This window comes from Bos indicus x Bos taurus, chromosome 20 (assembly GCF_003369695.1).
Source record: "Bos indicus x Bos taurus breed Angus x Brahman F1 hybrid chromosome 20, Bos_hybrid_MaternalHap_v2.0, whole genome shotgun sequence".
Classification (NCBI taxonomy): Eukaryota; Metazoa; Chordata; class Mammalia; order Artiodactyla; family Bovidae; genus Bos; species Bos indicus x Bos taurus.
Window position 1 is genome coordinate 35,763,192 of NC_040095.1, and position 15,695 is coordinate 35,778,886.

At 46.5% G+C, this 15,695-nt stretch overlaps 1 protein-coding gene across 2 annotated transcripts in view; it reads right to left on the reverse strand.

The window, feature by feature from the left end:
* The window catches only part of EGFLAM (EGF like, fibronectin type III and laminin G domains), a 193,776-nt gene that overhangs the window by 6,112 nt on the left and 171,969 nt on the right, over positions 1-15,695 (reverse strand). For both annotated transcript variants that reach the window (XM_027520064.1, XM_027520065.1), the window contains 2 exons: positions 11,763-11,841; positions 8,049-8,192 (listed from right to left, as the gene is read on the reverse strand). In XM_027520064.1, coding sequence (XP_027375865.1) covers positions 8,049-8,192; positions 11,763-11,841 — 223 coding nt within the window. The remainder of the gene's footprint in view (positions 1-8,048; positions 8,193-11,762; positions 11,842-15,695) is intronic.

Sequence of the window (15,695 nt, forward strand, 5' to 3'; positions counted from 1 at the left end):
TCTCCTTCTGTAAATTTGACAATCCTAGGTACCTTATAGTAGGGTCAAACAGTATTTGTCTCTTCGTAACTGGCTTTTTTCACTTACCATAATGCCCTCAAAGTTGATTTATTTTAGGCTCCATGTATACTATTACTGTATAAGGAAAAAGAAGGACTTTATCATTTGTAAGGTGTTGTACTAGGTTGAACAGTATCCCCCCAAAATTAATGAACACCCAGAATCTAAGTGAAAAGCGAAAGTGTTAGTCGCTCAGTTGTGTCCGACTCTTTGCAATCCCATAGACTGTAGCCCGCCAGGCTCCTCTGTCCGTGGGATTCTCCAGGTGAGAACACTAGAATGGGTTGCCATGCCCTCCTCCAGGGGGTCTTCCCGACCCAGGAGTTGAACTTGGGTCCAGAAACTCGGAGAAGCCTGGTGGGCTGCAGTCCGTGGGGTTGTGAAGAGTCGGACTCGACTGAGCGACTTCCGTTTCACTTTCATGCATTGGAGAAGGCAGTGGCAACCCACTCCAGTGTTCTTGCCTGGAGAATCCCAGGGAAGGCAGAGCCTGGTGGGCTGCCGTCTATGGGGTCGCACGGAGTCGGACACGACTGAAGTGACTTAGCAGCTTAGCAGCCAGAAACTCAGAAAGTGAACTGATTTGGAAACAAGGTCTTTGCATATGCAATTAGTTAAGAGAGTATTTGGGGTTATATGGGGTTAGGGAGGAAGTCATATGTGGTTACTGTTGTTGTTTAGTCGCTAAGTCACGTTTGACTCTTTGCGACCCCATGGACTGTAACCTGCCAGGGTCCTATGTCCATGGGATTCTCTAGGCAAGAATACTGGAGTGGCAAGAATACTCCAGGAGAAGCTCCAGGAAAGCTTTCTGACCCAGGGATCAAACCCACATCTCCTGCATTGCCGGCGGATTCTTGACCACTGAGCCACCTGGGAAGCCCCATTTGGGGTTAGTGAAGCCCTAAATCCAATATGACTAGTGTCCTTATAAAAAGAGGAAATTTTGACCCAGAGACACACAAAAGACACCATGTGAAGATAGGGGCAGAGACTGGAATGATACAGCGATAAGACAAGGAGCACCAAGGAGTGTGAGCGATCACCAGAATTTTAGCAGAGTCACAGAGCAGACTTCCTCAGAGCCCCAGAAGGAAGTGACCCTGTAAGGCCTCCGGGGCGGACTTCTCGCCTCTAGAACTGTGAGATAACACATGTCTATCCCCACCCAATTTGTGGTAATTTGTTATGGCAGTCTTCAGAAACGAATACATGTGTTTTCACTTTTCAAAAAAACAGAACAGAACAAAACATTGCAGAGTAGGCTGTCCCAAAGAGTTTAAGGGAATTGGCCTAAAATCTCAAAGCCAAAGTATAGGACTTGCACTTGGGGTCTTACCTGCGCGCCTCCCCCTGCCACATTTTCTTGGATAGCAGATCCACTCCGAAGCTTCTGTTTTCTGTTTCAGTTGCCAGATACCCTGATATGCTAAGGGGATCAGAAGACTTGCATATGTTGTTTACCAGAGAGAAATATCCCTCTTAGTCTAGTGTTCATTCAATTATTCTAATTTAATTAAAAACAACAAATATTTAGTGAGTGACTATTTTAGGCTGGGCACTGAGCCAGCTGCATAGATCACCCCTTGATAATATAATAAAGCCCATGTAATCATGCTTTTGAAGGAAAATGCATTTCACCCAGACAACTCTCTCCTCATGTTGTAAGAGGACATGTCTCTCCTTTAGCTCATTGGCCAAGAAACAGGAAATTGAGAGGAAACCCAGATTAGTCACTGAGCTCTTCTATGCGCTCAAGCCAACAAAAGAGCAAGAATAGAAAGCTTTGGCTTTTCCCAGGGAAAGCACTATGAGTCCTTTCTTTAAAACTGGAGTCTCAAAGAAGCCACACAGCCCATCGACATTTAACCAAGAATAGAACTCGGGTGACTTGACAAACTCTGAGACAAAGCTGTTGCTCTGACCCAGAAAAATCCACTGTTTTCTAATGAATTTTCCCACATCAAGTGTCTCCTTGTATGAAGCAGCCTGGAGGTGGAATTTTCAGATTTCATTATTTAGTGGCCAAATGCTTGTTGAAGAAATGAATGAGTATAAAGCAAGGCTGAAAGCTGGTTGGCAGAAATACAGCTGAATTACTATGTGGGCTTTTATGAGAGGCAGCACGGGGTGATAGAAAGAACCTGCTGCTGCTGCTAAGTCACTTCAGTCGTGTCCAACTCTGTGCGACCCCATAGACGGCAGCCCACCAGGGTCCACTGTCCCTGGGATTCTCCGGGCAAGAACCCTGGAGTGGGTTGCCATTTCCTTCTCCAATGCATGAAAGTGAAAAGTGAAAAGGAAGTCGTTCAGCGACTGTCCGACCCTCAGCGACCCCATGGACTGAAGCCTACCAGACTCCTCCGTCCATGGGATTTTCCAGGCAAGAGTACTGGAGTGGGGTGCCATTGCCTTCTCTGAGAAAGAACCTAGACACTTGGGTTAGAGGAATCTGCCTTGATTCCCAGCCTTGCCAATTCCTAGCTCTGTGATCTTGGGCAATTTGCTCCATTTGTCTGAACCTCAATTTTCTCATCTGTGAAATGGGTTCATAATACCTACCCTGAAGGATCTTACGGAAGGTTCAGTAAGATAATATATATAAAGAGCATAGCACATAGTAGGAGACAGGCAAATAACCCCATGCCTGTGTGCATGCTAAGTCACTTCAGTCGTGTCTGACTGTGTGTGACCCTGTGGACTGTAGCCCACCAGGTTCTTCTGTCCATGGGATTCTCCAGGCAAGAATACTGGAATGGGTTGCCATGCCCTTCTCCAGAGGATATTCCTGACCCAGGCCTTGAATCTACATCTTTTATGCTTTCTGCATTGGCAGGCAAGTTCTTTACCATTAGCGCCACACAAGAATACATGCAGTGCTTAATGCAGCTCGGATAGAGCATGGACAGCACACCTAGAGGAACTAGCAATAGGGGAGAATTGCCACCCAGAGTTAAACCTGTCAAGCCTCTCCTGGAAGAGTAGTCATGTGTGAAAGTAAACCACCAGACTGTGAATATGTAACCGAAACACCCAGGAACACCCAGGTCTCAGAACAACGTGACTTAGGTAGAACTGCAGCAGCATAGACTGGAGTGGGATTGAAACCCAGTGAATGGAAACTTTTTCAGTTGTGTTTGGACAAAGGATGGGTTTTCTTCTTCTATTCTCTAGCCTGGTAACATGCCTGTTCATCTAGATTGTACTCAAGGAGCAAACACGGAACCCAGCAGACAGGAATCCAGCCACCACTGCAGGTAGGGGAGCGGCCCAGTTGGCTCCTTGACGGCCTGACTCTCCAACCCCACCGACTCCCTCTCATTTCTCGAATAACCTCCCGCTTGCCCAGACACCTGATATACATCCCCCTGGAATTTCTCTTTTAAATAATAATAAATGGCCAAGAACAGTGATTGCCTTTGTTGGGAGAGGGCATGAGGGAGCCTTCCTGGGTGTAGGAAATGTTCTGTGTTTTGTTCCGAGTGGTGGTCACACAAGCGTTTGTATGTTAAAAAATGTATTGAGCTGTACACCTAATATTTGTACACTTTATGTAAATTATACCTTAATTTAAAAAAAATTGAAATATAGTTCAATTAAAATGCTTTGATAGTTTCTGTGCTGTGTTTAGTTGCTCAGTCATATCCAACTCTGTGACCCCATGGACTGTAGCCCGCCAGGCCCCTCTGTCCATGGGATTCTCCAGGCAAGAATACTGGAGTGGGTTCCCACGTCCTCCTCCACGGGATCTTCCCAACCTAGATCAAACCCAGGGCTCCCGCACTGCAGGTGGATTCTTTATGGTCTGAGCCACCAGGAAAGCCCAAGAATACTGGAGTGGGTAGCCTGTCCCTTCTCCAGGAAGAGAACCAGGAATAGAAACAGAGTCTCTTGCATTGCAGGCAGATTCTTTACCAGCTAGTATACAGCAAACTGATTCAGATAATATTATATGTATATATGTCTGATTTCAGATTCTTTTCCATTATACGTTATTACAAGATATTGAATATAGTTCCCTGAACTATAAAATAGGACTTTGTTGTTTATTTATTTTATATGTAGTATGTCTCTGTTAATTCCAAACTCCAAATGTATCCCCTCCTACCCCCTTCCTTTGGTAACCGTAAGTTTGTTTTCTATGTCTGTGAGTCTGTTTCTGCTTTGTAGATAAATTCATTTGCCTCATTTTTTTTTAGATTCCATATATGAATGATAGCATATGACATTTGTCTTTCTCTGACTTAATTCACTTAGTTAAATCTCAATTTAAAAAAAAAAGGTAAAAAATATGTGAATGAATGAATAAATGAACAAATAAATGTGGTGTCTGCTTTCTCTACAATGTCCCGTGTACCTGGTGAGCATGAATCAGTTATCTTGAATCCAGTTTACCTACTCAAGCTGGTACACACAAAAGGCCAGGAGTCTGAGCACAAAGGTGGTCCACTAGGAAATGCCACCAGGTGAGGCCCCTCGGAAGCCACTGGACTGCCTCCACGTGGTGGCACTTACACTTGGTCGTGCCTCTGTTAAAGCAGAGCACAGGGTACTTGGCCAATGTCAGACTGCTTCCCTTTCTCTGCTGCATGAAAATGTTATCAAAGTCATATGGAAAATTAGTAGGTAATATCCCCAGTAAAGTGGTATTTACACACTTAGTTTTATGCCCTATACATAATCATAAAACAAAATTAAAAAAAACAAACAAAAACCACATTCTCAACTGAGCACTCTGATTCCCTTTCTTTTTAATTTGTACCAAAACCATAAATAATCTTTTTGTTGAATTCCAGTGCTTTTCTTTATTCTCTGACAGAAGCACTTTGAGCACTAAATTAGCAAAAAGGACAAGCATTTAGGTGAAGAATGTTAAGATTATACCGTATTATCTTAGATTTCCTGTTGTTTGCTTTGAAATTGTATCAAACACTAAAACCTCAAAAACGGTTCATCTACCCAATCAACAGGTTTACTTTCTAGGCTCCACTGATGTAAGCTGCATGGCAGCAGAGCCTTATTCAAAATAATAATAGCTAAATTTTATATAGTATATTGTGCCAGTTCCCTTATGTATGTTCGTGATGTTTTTTGAACAGAGTAAACACTTGATCAGGGATAATCATTATCACTCACTAATAAGTACACATGCCGGGCCTTACACTAAGCCCTTTACGTGAATTAACTCATTGGGTCCTCATGATTAACCCTTTCCTTTTGCAGAGGTCAGATAACCTGCAGGTGATCACGTGGCCGTGGGAATCAGGCATGTCTGACTCTGAAGCCCTGGTTTCTGACCATTCCAGACTCGGTTTCTCAGGGTGTGGCTCCTGGTATCTTCCAATCAGATTCTGGCACTCAGCAGGACCTCCTCCACCAGCATCTCTGGGTGTGGGCCCAGGAATCCAGTAACCTCAGATAGGAGCCCCACAGCTGACTCTGTGTAGGCTGACAATCTTAAACCACTGGCCACTCTCTGATACCTCTCCGCCCAGCCTCCCCCAGGGCTTCCGTACTTCTGAGCCGGGTGAATGATGTGGGGGGAATAGCTGCCCAGAGGAAGGAAATGCAGCGAAGCAGCCAGGTTCCAGGCCCAGGGATGAGCACAGATGTCTGCTCTGGGGTGTGGGGGCTGAGCTGGGGAGGATGCCCTTTACTCAGAACTCGGCCAGAACTCCAGGCTTAAAAGAGAAACGTGGGACCAATTTCCAGAAACCTGAAAAAGAGTTGGTAACCAAAGAAACACATCGGGATGGAGTTGTAAGAACGGTGCCCAGAGAGCATGGGGGTCTGGCCTGGGCAGGGTGTGAGAACCAGTGGGAGCTGCAGGGTGGCCGGGAGGAGACTGAGTTTCCCCGTCCAGCTGAGTTTTCGCTGGCGGTTTAGGGGGGAAGTCGGGCCTCCCACCCACGGCTGAGCTACTGTTTCAGTTCCCTTTTCTGGGCACAATCAAGTACTTGAGGCCTTGGCGAGGTTAACCACAGGAAAACCACAAGAAAATGGCTTTGCAGCAGCCAGCCTGAAACTGGGGTGTGAAGAGCTCAGCATTTGACCTTGGGGCCGCGGGGAGGGGGCGGAGGTGGTGCAAACTGCTCTCGGGCAGCCTCCAGCTTTCAACCACACTCTGCTCCCCAAAGTCCTCAACAACCATAGGGTCACTTGACTGAGCATGCTCAGCTATGTAGGGGCAAGCATTGGACAAGCGACATTTCCTTTCAAAATGTCCTTTATTCAAATCGCCAAGACTTCTATTCTTGTACCCTGGCTGTCAGCAATCCCAGCACAGGACCCACTGAAGCCCCAGAACTCAGCCTTCTTCTTCTTCTCTGTAGTTCTCTATCTAACCTTCATCTATTTCAACTCCAGTTAATTCCGTATCATTTAGTGAACACTTGTGCAGGTCACCAGGTCGGGGATTAAAGAAGGAAAAGTCAGAGAAATTCCTTCCCCCATGGAGCAGATGGTCTAGAGAGCAAGCAGGCGTTTCAAACCGTAGCAGGCGTCAGAATCACCGGGAGAAACAGTTAACAGATTGCTGGGTCTCATCCCTAAAGTTTTTCTGTTTCAGTAGTTCACGGGTGTAGCCTGAAAATTTGTATATTTTTAACACGTTCTCAGATGATGCTGATGCTGCTGGTCCAGGGACCACACTTTGAGAAGCACAGTTCTAAACAAGATATTTCTACCCTCAAGTGGGGCTGTGTCATCACCATCTCTAGAGAAGCTCTTTCATATTATACAGCTGGCCCCTGCCCCTTGGAATCTGGCTCCCACCCAGCTTCCACCCAGCTTCTGGTGGTGAGATCTTGTGCTGGTAATTCTTCAGCTACTTTATAGCTTGTCGTTGTTGTTCTTTAGCTGCTAAGTCATGTCCGACGCTTCTGTGACCCCTTGGACTGTAGCCCACCAGGCTCCTCTGTCCATGGGATTTCCCAAGCAAGAATACTGGAGTGGGTTGCTATTGCCTTCTCCAGGGGATCTTCCCCAGTGACAAATCTGAGAACAGTCTAAACTCATGTAGAACTTCTAGAACTGTCTTATCCATTATCACCTGAGAAGCACTTATAAAAATGCAAATGTGGGGTTGCTATATTGAGGTATGAGTTTGTGCTTTGTTCTTTGCAGTGGGAGATTGGAAAGCAGGCCTTCTCCTTCCCAAGGCTCCACAGGGATTAGGGAGCTGAGTCAGAATATAAAGCCAGGTCTCTCAGCTAAATCTTCAGATCTTCCTGAGCTGGTGAGCACTGGGCCAAATACTCATGTCCATGCTTGGCAGGATCAAAGTCTTCCTTCTACTTCCTCATTTGTAAGTGGGGAGTAGATGGCAATAACATACTAGTACAGGAGCCACAAAATTGTTCTCTAAGTTCAGTTCAGTTCAGTTGCTCAGTCGTGTCCGACTCTTTGCGGCCAAATAATAAGTATTTTAGGCTTTGCCATACAGTTCCTATTGAAACTACTCAAGTGGATCACTGTCACCTCAAAGCAGTCATTGACAATGCATAAATAAATGAGGGTTGCAGTATTCCAATAAAATTTCATTTACAAAAATGGGTGGGTATGTGTGCTTAGTCGTGTCCAACTCTTTGCGACCCTATGGACTATAGCCTGCCAGACTCCTCTGTCCATGAGATTCTGCAGGCAAGAGTATTGGAGTGGGTTGCCATGCCTTCCTCTAGGGGTTCTTCCCAACCCAGGGATCAAACCCGCAGCACCTGTGGCTCCTGCGTTGGCAGGTGGATTCTTTACCATCGAGCCACATAAATGGGTAGGGGGCCAGATACGCCACCAGGCTATAGTTGACCGACTGCTGCTCTGGAAATGGATACTGAAGAGAAAGACCAGGAGCCTCATATTAAGCTGGAGCTTCAGGCAACAGTTAATTCTAGCTGACTGTGTTCTGGCTCCTCTGCAACCTGTTTGGCATGATCTGCACTGGCTGAGAAAAATCACAAGATGATGCTGTCGGCAGCCGGTATAAGGGTTACCTGAACACCAGGGCTCCATCCCGAAGGCCCAAGGAAATGAAGTCACTGTTAGGTCTCATGGGGCTGTCTCCCCTCCACAGCAACAGGCCATCTTTGGCAGTTGTCTTAAACCGCATGAACGCGTTTGATCTTGATCCTGACACCCTGGAGGAAAGACACAAATCATTACACCAAATCAACCAGTCTCCACCAACATCCATTTCTGAGTAATCCTGGTTTTGTCTGCCAGTTATAAAGATGGTCTAATGTTTCTGACACTATCAGGAGATTAGAAAAAGTGTCACCACTATGAGCCATGCCATGGGTCTAAACGTCTGAACTCCTCATTCTACAACATGGAGTCTGTCTCTCTCTCCAGGTGTGCTGAACACCACAGAGAGCATTTGATGAGTGACAGATAAGCCAGACCCTGGCCAATGCCACAGTCCCAGCCTGTACCCCCAATACACACCTCAGTCTAACCTCCTTCCTGTCCTACCACTCACGAGCCCTTGGGAAAGTGCCCCTCCATTCCCCAAAAGGAAGTGGGTTACTTAATTACCAAGAGATTCGAACGCTCAGGGCTATGATTGTGGTTGTGGATGGCCATCTGTGGAGGTGATGTCCTTGAACGTAGAGAAGGAATGACTGGACGGGGGGCAGAGCATCAGACAAGGAAGGTGCCTCGATGGGATAATGGTCTTGAGAGGTGTTGGGGCAGAGGCAGGGTGGAGTGGAACAGAAAGCTGAGAGGAAGGAAGGGGTGCTCAGGAAGGGCAGGTCCCAATCCTACAGCCATGGCTGGGAATAAGATCACTGCTTATCGGTTCCTGTTAATGTTGGGATATTCTCATTGATTCTTGGGAATAGACTAGTTCAGAGATCCAGTTTCACTAGGAAGTGGCCAGTGTTTCGTCCGATTAAGGGAGAAAAGCAACCATGAGGTCCTTAAATACAAGGCGAAGTAAGAATAAATGCAATTTAATGTTGTTCTTTATAGTGTAAGATGGCTCTACTGGAAAAGTCCTGACCATTTTCCTGTCACGTGTCTAATGAACGTGGCCTGCAGCTTGTAGAGTGCATTCAGTAGTGACCAGTGGAGGATGCTTTTGTCCAAGGCTTCCCAGAGCCTGGGATAGACAGGAAGAGGTCTAGTGTGCTCTCCCCAGACAGGTCTCAGAGTGGTGAGTGAGGAGCAGGGTCCATGACACTCCACCAGACCAGGTGCGGAGCAATCCAGCTATGGGCTATTCCCTAGAGATCTGCTTTTCCCAGTCTTGTGTTCAAGGTTCCTTCCTTCCCTCACTTGCCTTGGATACACTGATTTGTACAAGTCAATCACACGGTTCCATTTCTTTCGCAGTGATTGGCTTAGGGGTAGATCTGTGACCCACTGTTGTCCAATGAGATTGAGGAAATTTATCAGGAGGACTCTAGGAGTCTCTTCCTTTCAAAGAGAGTCACATGAAAAAAAGGGCTTTATTCTATTGTACTGTATATCGCCATGATTTATAACTATTTAATGAGCATCTTAGGAACAGCTGTCTTTTTACCATAAAGGGTATGATTGTTGCAAAATATGCTGAGGATAACAAGGCAGGAAAATGAGTCATTGATAATACAATTGATTCTCTGAATTAATCAACCCAGGATCCAGACTAAGTCTAGACAGTTTGTTATATGAAATAATATTTACCGTTCATGTTTAAGACATTTCGAGCTGAATTTTCTGTTGTGTGTGTGTATGTGCACTCAGCCGCTTCAGTCACATCTGACTCCTTGTGACCCTGCAGACTGTATAGCCAACCAGGCTCCTCTGTCCAGGGAATTCTTCAGGCAAGAATACTGAGTGGGTTGCCATGCCCTTCTCCAGGGGATCTACCAGACCCAGGGATCAAATGTGGGTCTCTTATGACTCCTGTATTGGCAGGTGGATTCTTTACCACTTGTGCTTCCTGGGAAGCCTGAGTTTTCTGTTACTTACAGCCAAAGGCATCTAATGGAAACACACTCTGAACCTGACTTCTCTCTGCAGCTTCACACGCCTGCACACATAGATGCAATCTATTAATACACGCACACAGGTGTTATTGGGCTTTCTGCTTTGGGGCTTTGAACCTCCTACTTGCACCAAACCCTTCCACTCCCACAAACGACCTGGCGCCCCTCACTAAGGATCACCCTCCTAGTTTCTGGGGACTGAACACCCCTCCATCTCTTGGGTGTAAGGACTTGAAGAAAGAAGAAGGTTTCTTGGCTGGGACTCCATTTCGCCTATGGCCCACACAAGACAACTTCAAGAAACACAACATGGGATTAGAGGAACAAAGCCGGGCCTGTCTGGTTTGTGTTCAGAAACACCAGGGACATCCAATGCCCCAGGAAAATGTCTCTTAACCACCTTTGTTCCTTGAAAAACCACCAAATTCCACCCTAAGAACTGTGTGCCTTTAAAGAGTTGCCTTAGTCTGTGACGAGGCAATCAACCTGAGACAATGGAAAATATCCAGATTTGTGCTGGCAGTGGGGGTGGCGAGTGGTGCTCTCTGAACTACAAAGAGTGGAGGGGAAGGAAAAGAAAGAGAAAAGGGCAAACTGAAAGCACCAAAGCCGAGCTTCACTAGATTCACCAAAGCCAGTCTTCCTCATGGGAAATAGCCTAATTAGGCTCTTCCAAACCAGAAGCTTTATAAGTGCGGTGTTGGAGAAGACTCTTGAGAGTCTCTTGGACTGCAAGAAGATCCAACCAGTCCATCCTAAAGGAAATCAGTCCTTAATATTCATTGGAAGGACTGATGCTGAAGTTGAAACTCCAATACTTTGGCCACCTGATGCGAAGAACTGACTTATTTGAAAAGACCTTGATACTGGGAAAGATTGAAGGTGGGAGGAAAAGGGGACGACAGAGAATGAGATGGTTGGATGGCATCACTGACTCAATAGACATGAGTTTGAGTAAACTCCCAGAGTGGATAATGGACAGGGAGGTCTGGAGTGCTGCAGTCCATGGGGTCAAAGAGTCGGACATGACTGAGCGACTGAACTGAACTGAAACCAGGAGCTTGAACTCTGGAGCAGGGCTGGACCTTCAGTCACCAGCAATTAAAAGTCCCAGCTGTGACGTGGGCATCTCTTTGGTCATGCTCTTGCATCCACCTGAAGAGAGCCGAGAAGCCCCCCACCACCAAACTGGAAAGAGCCTGAAGAGGACAGTGGACCTCACTGATGATGATTCACAGTAGGGCACGGACTTGGAGCTCTCTGCTTGGTTGGAGACGTGCCAGAACCCTTCCACGGCTGGCTCTAGGCAGAGCATGGCCACAAAGTAGCATGAAGTTGACTCCCCTGCCGGAAATCGCACGCATGGAACCCTGGCTTCAGGAGCATTGAGTTCTCACTGCTCCTCAAAGCCTGAGTATCAGAAATCCCAGGGCTGACCATTGTCCCTCTTTGACCAGAAAGGCTCTGGGTTGTTGGTCATGCTGCTGCTGCTGCTGCTAAGTCATGAGGTTGGTTCAAAGGCTACATTTTTGTGGGGTTATTTTTTTGTATGTGTTGTTTTGTTCTAGTTTCTATGTTTATTTTGTATGTTTTCTTCCCCTGGGACTACAGCTAAATTCTCGTGCCTTCTTGGAGAATTATCTTCTGGCATGGAAGATAAGGAAAAGCTCTGGGAAAGATAATGAGAAACTGACCTCCCAGGAGATAAGGAAGGTGCTCGAGGGGTCTTCTTACCTCTTGAGGATATCTGGATTGTCATACGTCAGGTAACTGCGGCCGATAAACTGCGGGATCTCAATAGCTTCTGTGATCGCTGAGACAGAACAGAAAACGGAGGTTATGTGCTATGCGGCTCTCTTGACCCCAGGACTCCACCAGGAGGCAGGAAAAGAACGAAAGCCAGCTCCCGGAAATGGGGCATTTATCAACTTGGCAGCCCCTTCCTCTTGGCTGCACAGGCACTTGGCCTGCTGTGGGATGACCTGGCCTGATAGCCTGCAGTTGGCCTCTCGCTGGTGGTCCCGCCCTGGGGCTGGCCGTCACTGTTATCTGCCTCAGCCCTACCGAGAAGGCCCTGCAATATACTGAACCTTGAATCGTGCCCAGTTATTCCTGGAAGCTAAAGGGCAGGCCCTGGGCCACGTGAGGAGCAGCTGGGGATAGCCCTAGAAGTTCTCCAAGGGAGGCAAACAGTCCCCCAACAAAATCCACCAGGACTTCTCTATTTGAAACCAACCTGGTCCAGAACCCATTCGGTCACAACGTCAGATACGGGTTAGTAATGGATAAGGCTTTGACTGTTTTTTGTGAAGCACCTTCTGGTGTCCTACTTCACAAAATTTTTACCACAGTCATACAAAGGAGCAGCAAGTATTGGGGAAGGGGAGGCTTGGATATTCCCATTTTATAGAAAAAGAAAATGAGGCACGTAATCATTAAGGATTTGCCCAAGATTATACAGCTAAGAGAGAAACAGACTATGAACCAAACTCTGGCCCTGAGCCTTCTTTCCAATATTTTAGAAGTGTTTCCTTCTCATTACTTTGTTTTCTTGAGGAAGCACCCTCTTCCACACAGTGAATAAAGGAATAAGTTAAGTAGTAGCATTTGGTGTCATGAATTAGGGATAATTTAGAGGATTTCTTCTAAAGAGATCACAGCAATATCACTTTCCTCTTTAGAAAGACAAAGAAATGGCAATTTAAAAAAGTTAAGGTAAAATGAATCTCATGTTCAAAGAAATGTGCAAAATGAGAGAAAATAAGCCAGCTTATAAAATAAGTCATAGTTTCATAAGATATGTGGTTGGCACAAAGAAGATGAACTAAGATCTCTACATCCAGGAGAGAAAAAATGTGTAATTATCGACACTACAAATGACAGGAGAGTTTAAACTCAACTTCTACACATTAAAAAGAAGGAAGGAAGGCAAGAAAGAAAAGAAGGAAGGAAGAAAGAAAAAAAATAACAGTAAAACACAAAACCCAGTGACATTGCGCATGTGTGCTCCGCCATGTCTGGACTCTGCAAGCCCATGGATTGTAGCCCACCAGGCTCCTCTGGCCACGGAATTTTCCAGACAAGAATACTGGAGTGGGTTGCCATTTCCTCCTCCAGGTATCTTCCCCATTCAGGGATCGAACTCGCCTCTCTGGCATCTCCTGCATTGGCAGGTGGATTCTTTACCACTGAGCCACCTGGGGAGCCCATAATGATATTGGGCCCCCAAATAAAAGTTCCTGTGTCAGCAGGTCACCCACAGCATGCTCCTGTATTCTTCATAAAAAGTAAGAAAAAAAAAAGGAAGGAAGAAAAAGAGAAGTTGGGGGAGGGAGAGAGTAAAAGAAAGAAAGAAAAGAAGGAGAGGAAGAGAAGCAAACATTTTAAAGAGAATTTTTGAGGTAACTATCCAAGAAGTTACTTTCTTGTCCTCTGAGGCAGCATGGCCCAGGACAAGGGGCTGTCGATCCGGAGGGCCTTTTAGAGTCGGAAGTGATGGCTCTTTAATCTCAAATTCTGAGCTGCTCCACCCTCTGGTTTAAGTGAGGAGGAGGAGGAAGGAAGAAAAGGAAGCTGAGAGAAGAAAAAAGATGTAAAATGCCACAAGTAGAAAGTTGGTGGGAAGAGAGAAGAAGAAGGGGAAAGTAGACGTTAGAGGAGGAGAAAAGAAAATGTCAGAGAAGCAAAGGAGGAGAAGGTGTGGGAAAAAAAACAACAACACAAAAATGAACAGCCAAGTGGATGGCATCCCCAAGCAGGGGATGCAGAGAGGATGAAAAAGCTGCGGCTGGGGGAGAAGTCCAGGAGAAGCAAAAAAATAGAAGAGGGTAAGAATGGGGTACAAGAAGCAAGAGTGGGGAAACGCAGGAGGACAGGGGAGCTCACACCTGGGCGGGCAGACCCTGAATTGCCAGCTGCTGATGCCAGACAGGAGGAGAAGCCATCCCTCCCAGTCACTCTGGAGTCCCTGCTGGGTTTGGCTCAGCCCCAAGCAGGGCCCATCCCTGCTGTTACTGGATGGACATGGGTCTGCACTCCTGGAAATGATCAGGATGTGCTCTGCACCTGGACTCTCAAAGGGGTGTGTGCGCGAGCCCCGTCCAGCTACTGACCAAGCCCCTCTAGCTCAGGGCTTCCCAAGATCCAGCCGGGAGACAAGTGTGCTCCCAGGGCTGGCAATCTCGGTGGGAGGCTGCAGCCCCTCTGAGAGGTGTGTCCCCCGTTACCCTCTGCAGGTGGTTGGCCAACACTGTGCCCACAGCCTGTCCAGAGCCTGACCTGGCACCAGCCCAGGAGCCGTCCCAGCTTCTCGGAGGACTCACTGTACTTACTGTTGAGGCAGTAGTTCCCACACTCTGCCAGATGCCAGCATGAAACAGAACAGGGCAAGTCAGAATCTCACAGTCACTGTAAAATCCCAATTACTGTGGTTGCAGATCGCTGGAAAGCGGCCTTACACAGCCCCTGGGAAGCCCTGCAGGAACTCACATTCCTCTGAGGGAACGTGAATCCACTCGTTCCCCTCGTGAGAAACTGCTGGAAATATTTTCTCTCAGCATGGTTAGCACCAAATCACCCAACACACCTCTGCAGTTCTCGGCTTAGTAACTGGGGTGCAGGAGGTGGTGGACCAGGAAGATGTGTCTAATAAACTGTCTAACACCTCTGGGGCTCCCCTGACCTTGAACTGACAATGCCCACTTAATCTAAACCTGGAGAAAACACTTCCTGGAGAGTTACTTACCTTGTCAATGACCACTACCTTTTCTTGGCTCCAGGCTACATGTGAAAAAGGAATGCAAGCCAGCCAGCTGCCTCTTTTCTCTCCACAGTGGAAAATATCACCCTAATTCCCAACCCACCCCCTTTACAAGGTTCAGATCTTGTGATTAATAAAGAGCAGGCGAACACTCTAGAAATGACACCACTGAACATAAACACAGTGAAAATATACTCCGTGTCATCAGTATATGTGGATAAACATTAATTCCATCCTAAAACATTACAGTTAGAAGTAGCCATCTAGTCCTTTCTAGCCTTTTGCAGTTTTTTAAAATATTGTAAGCACAAGTATATTTTATCCTAACCCTTTAGATCTAATTTCTTCTACACTGTCTTTTTTTTTTTTTTTCTTGTGGCAAAGGCACTACTCAAAGACTGTTTTTGGTGCTTCCTCACATTTAGACCTAAAAGCTTGAGACATCTGGTGACAAAATGAATAACCAGCCTGCAAGCCAGGCAAATTTTCCACTTCAGGGACTTGAAATTCCCAATGGACTATAAAGAGTGGAAGAAAACTTGCTGGCTCCTTCACGCAGTCCCAGGACCAGTGAAGGAAGGAGCTGGGGTTGTAACCTAGCTTTTCCAGCAGCCAGGACTTCTCCCCACAACCTCCTGAGCGATGGCAATCCAGTCCCAGGGAACAATTTCCAGGGTGGGCAGCTCTCTTATCCACAGGCAGAACTCTCCCTTGCTGGACAGCTCTGCTTGGAGCAGCCATCTGGTCCCATGAAGCTGACTCTGCAGCCACAAAGTAAGTAATAGCTAAAAAATTGTTTTCTACACTACCAGCCTTCAACTATCTAAAAATCAACATCCAGGCTGAATGCCTCCAAATCTTGCATTGGTTAAGGATACACCATCCCAAGAAAAGAAATTCCCTATAGT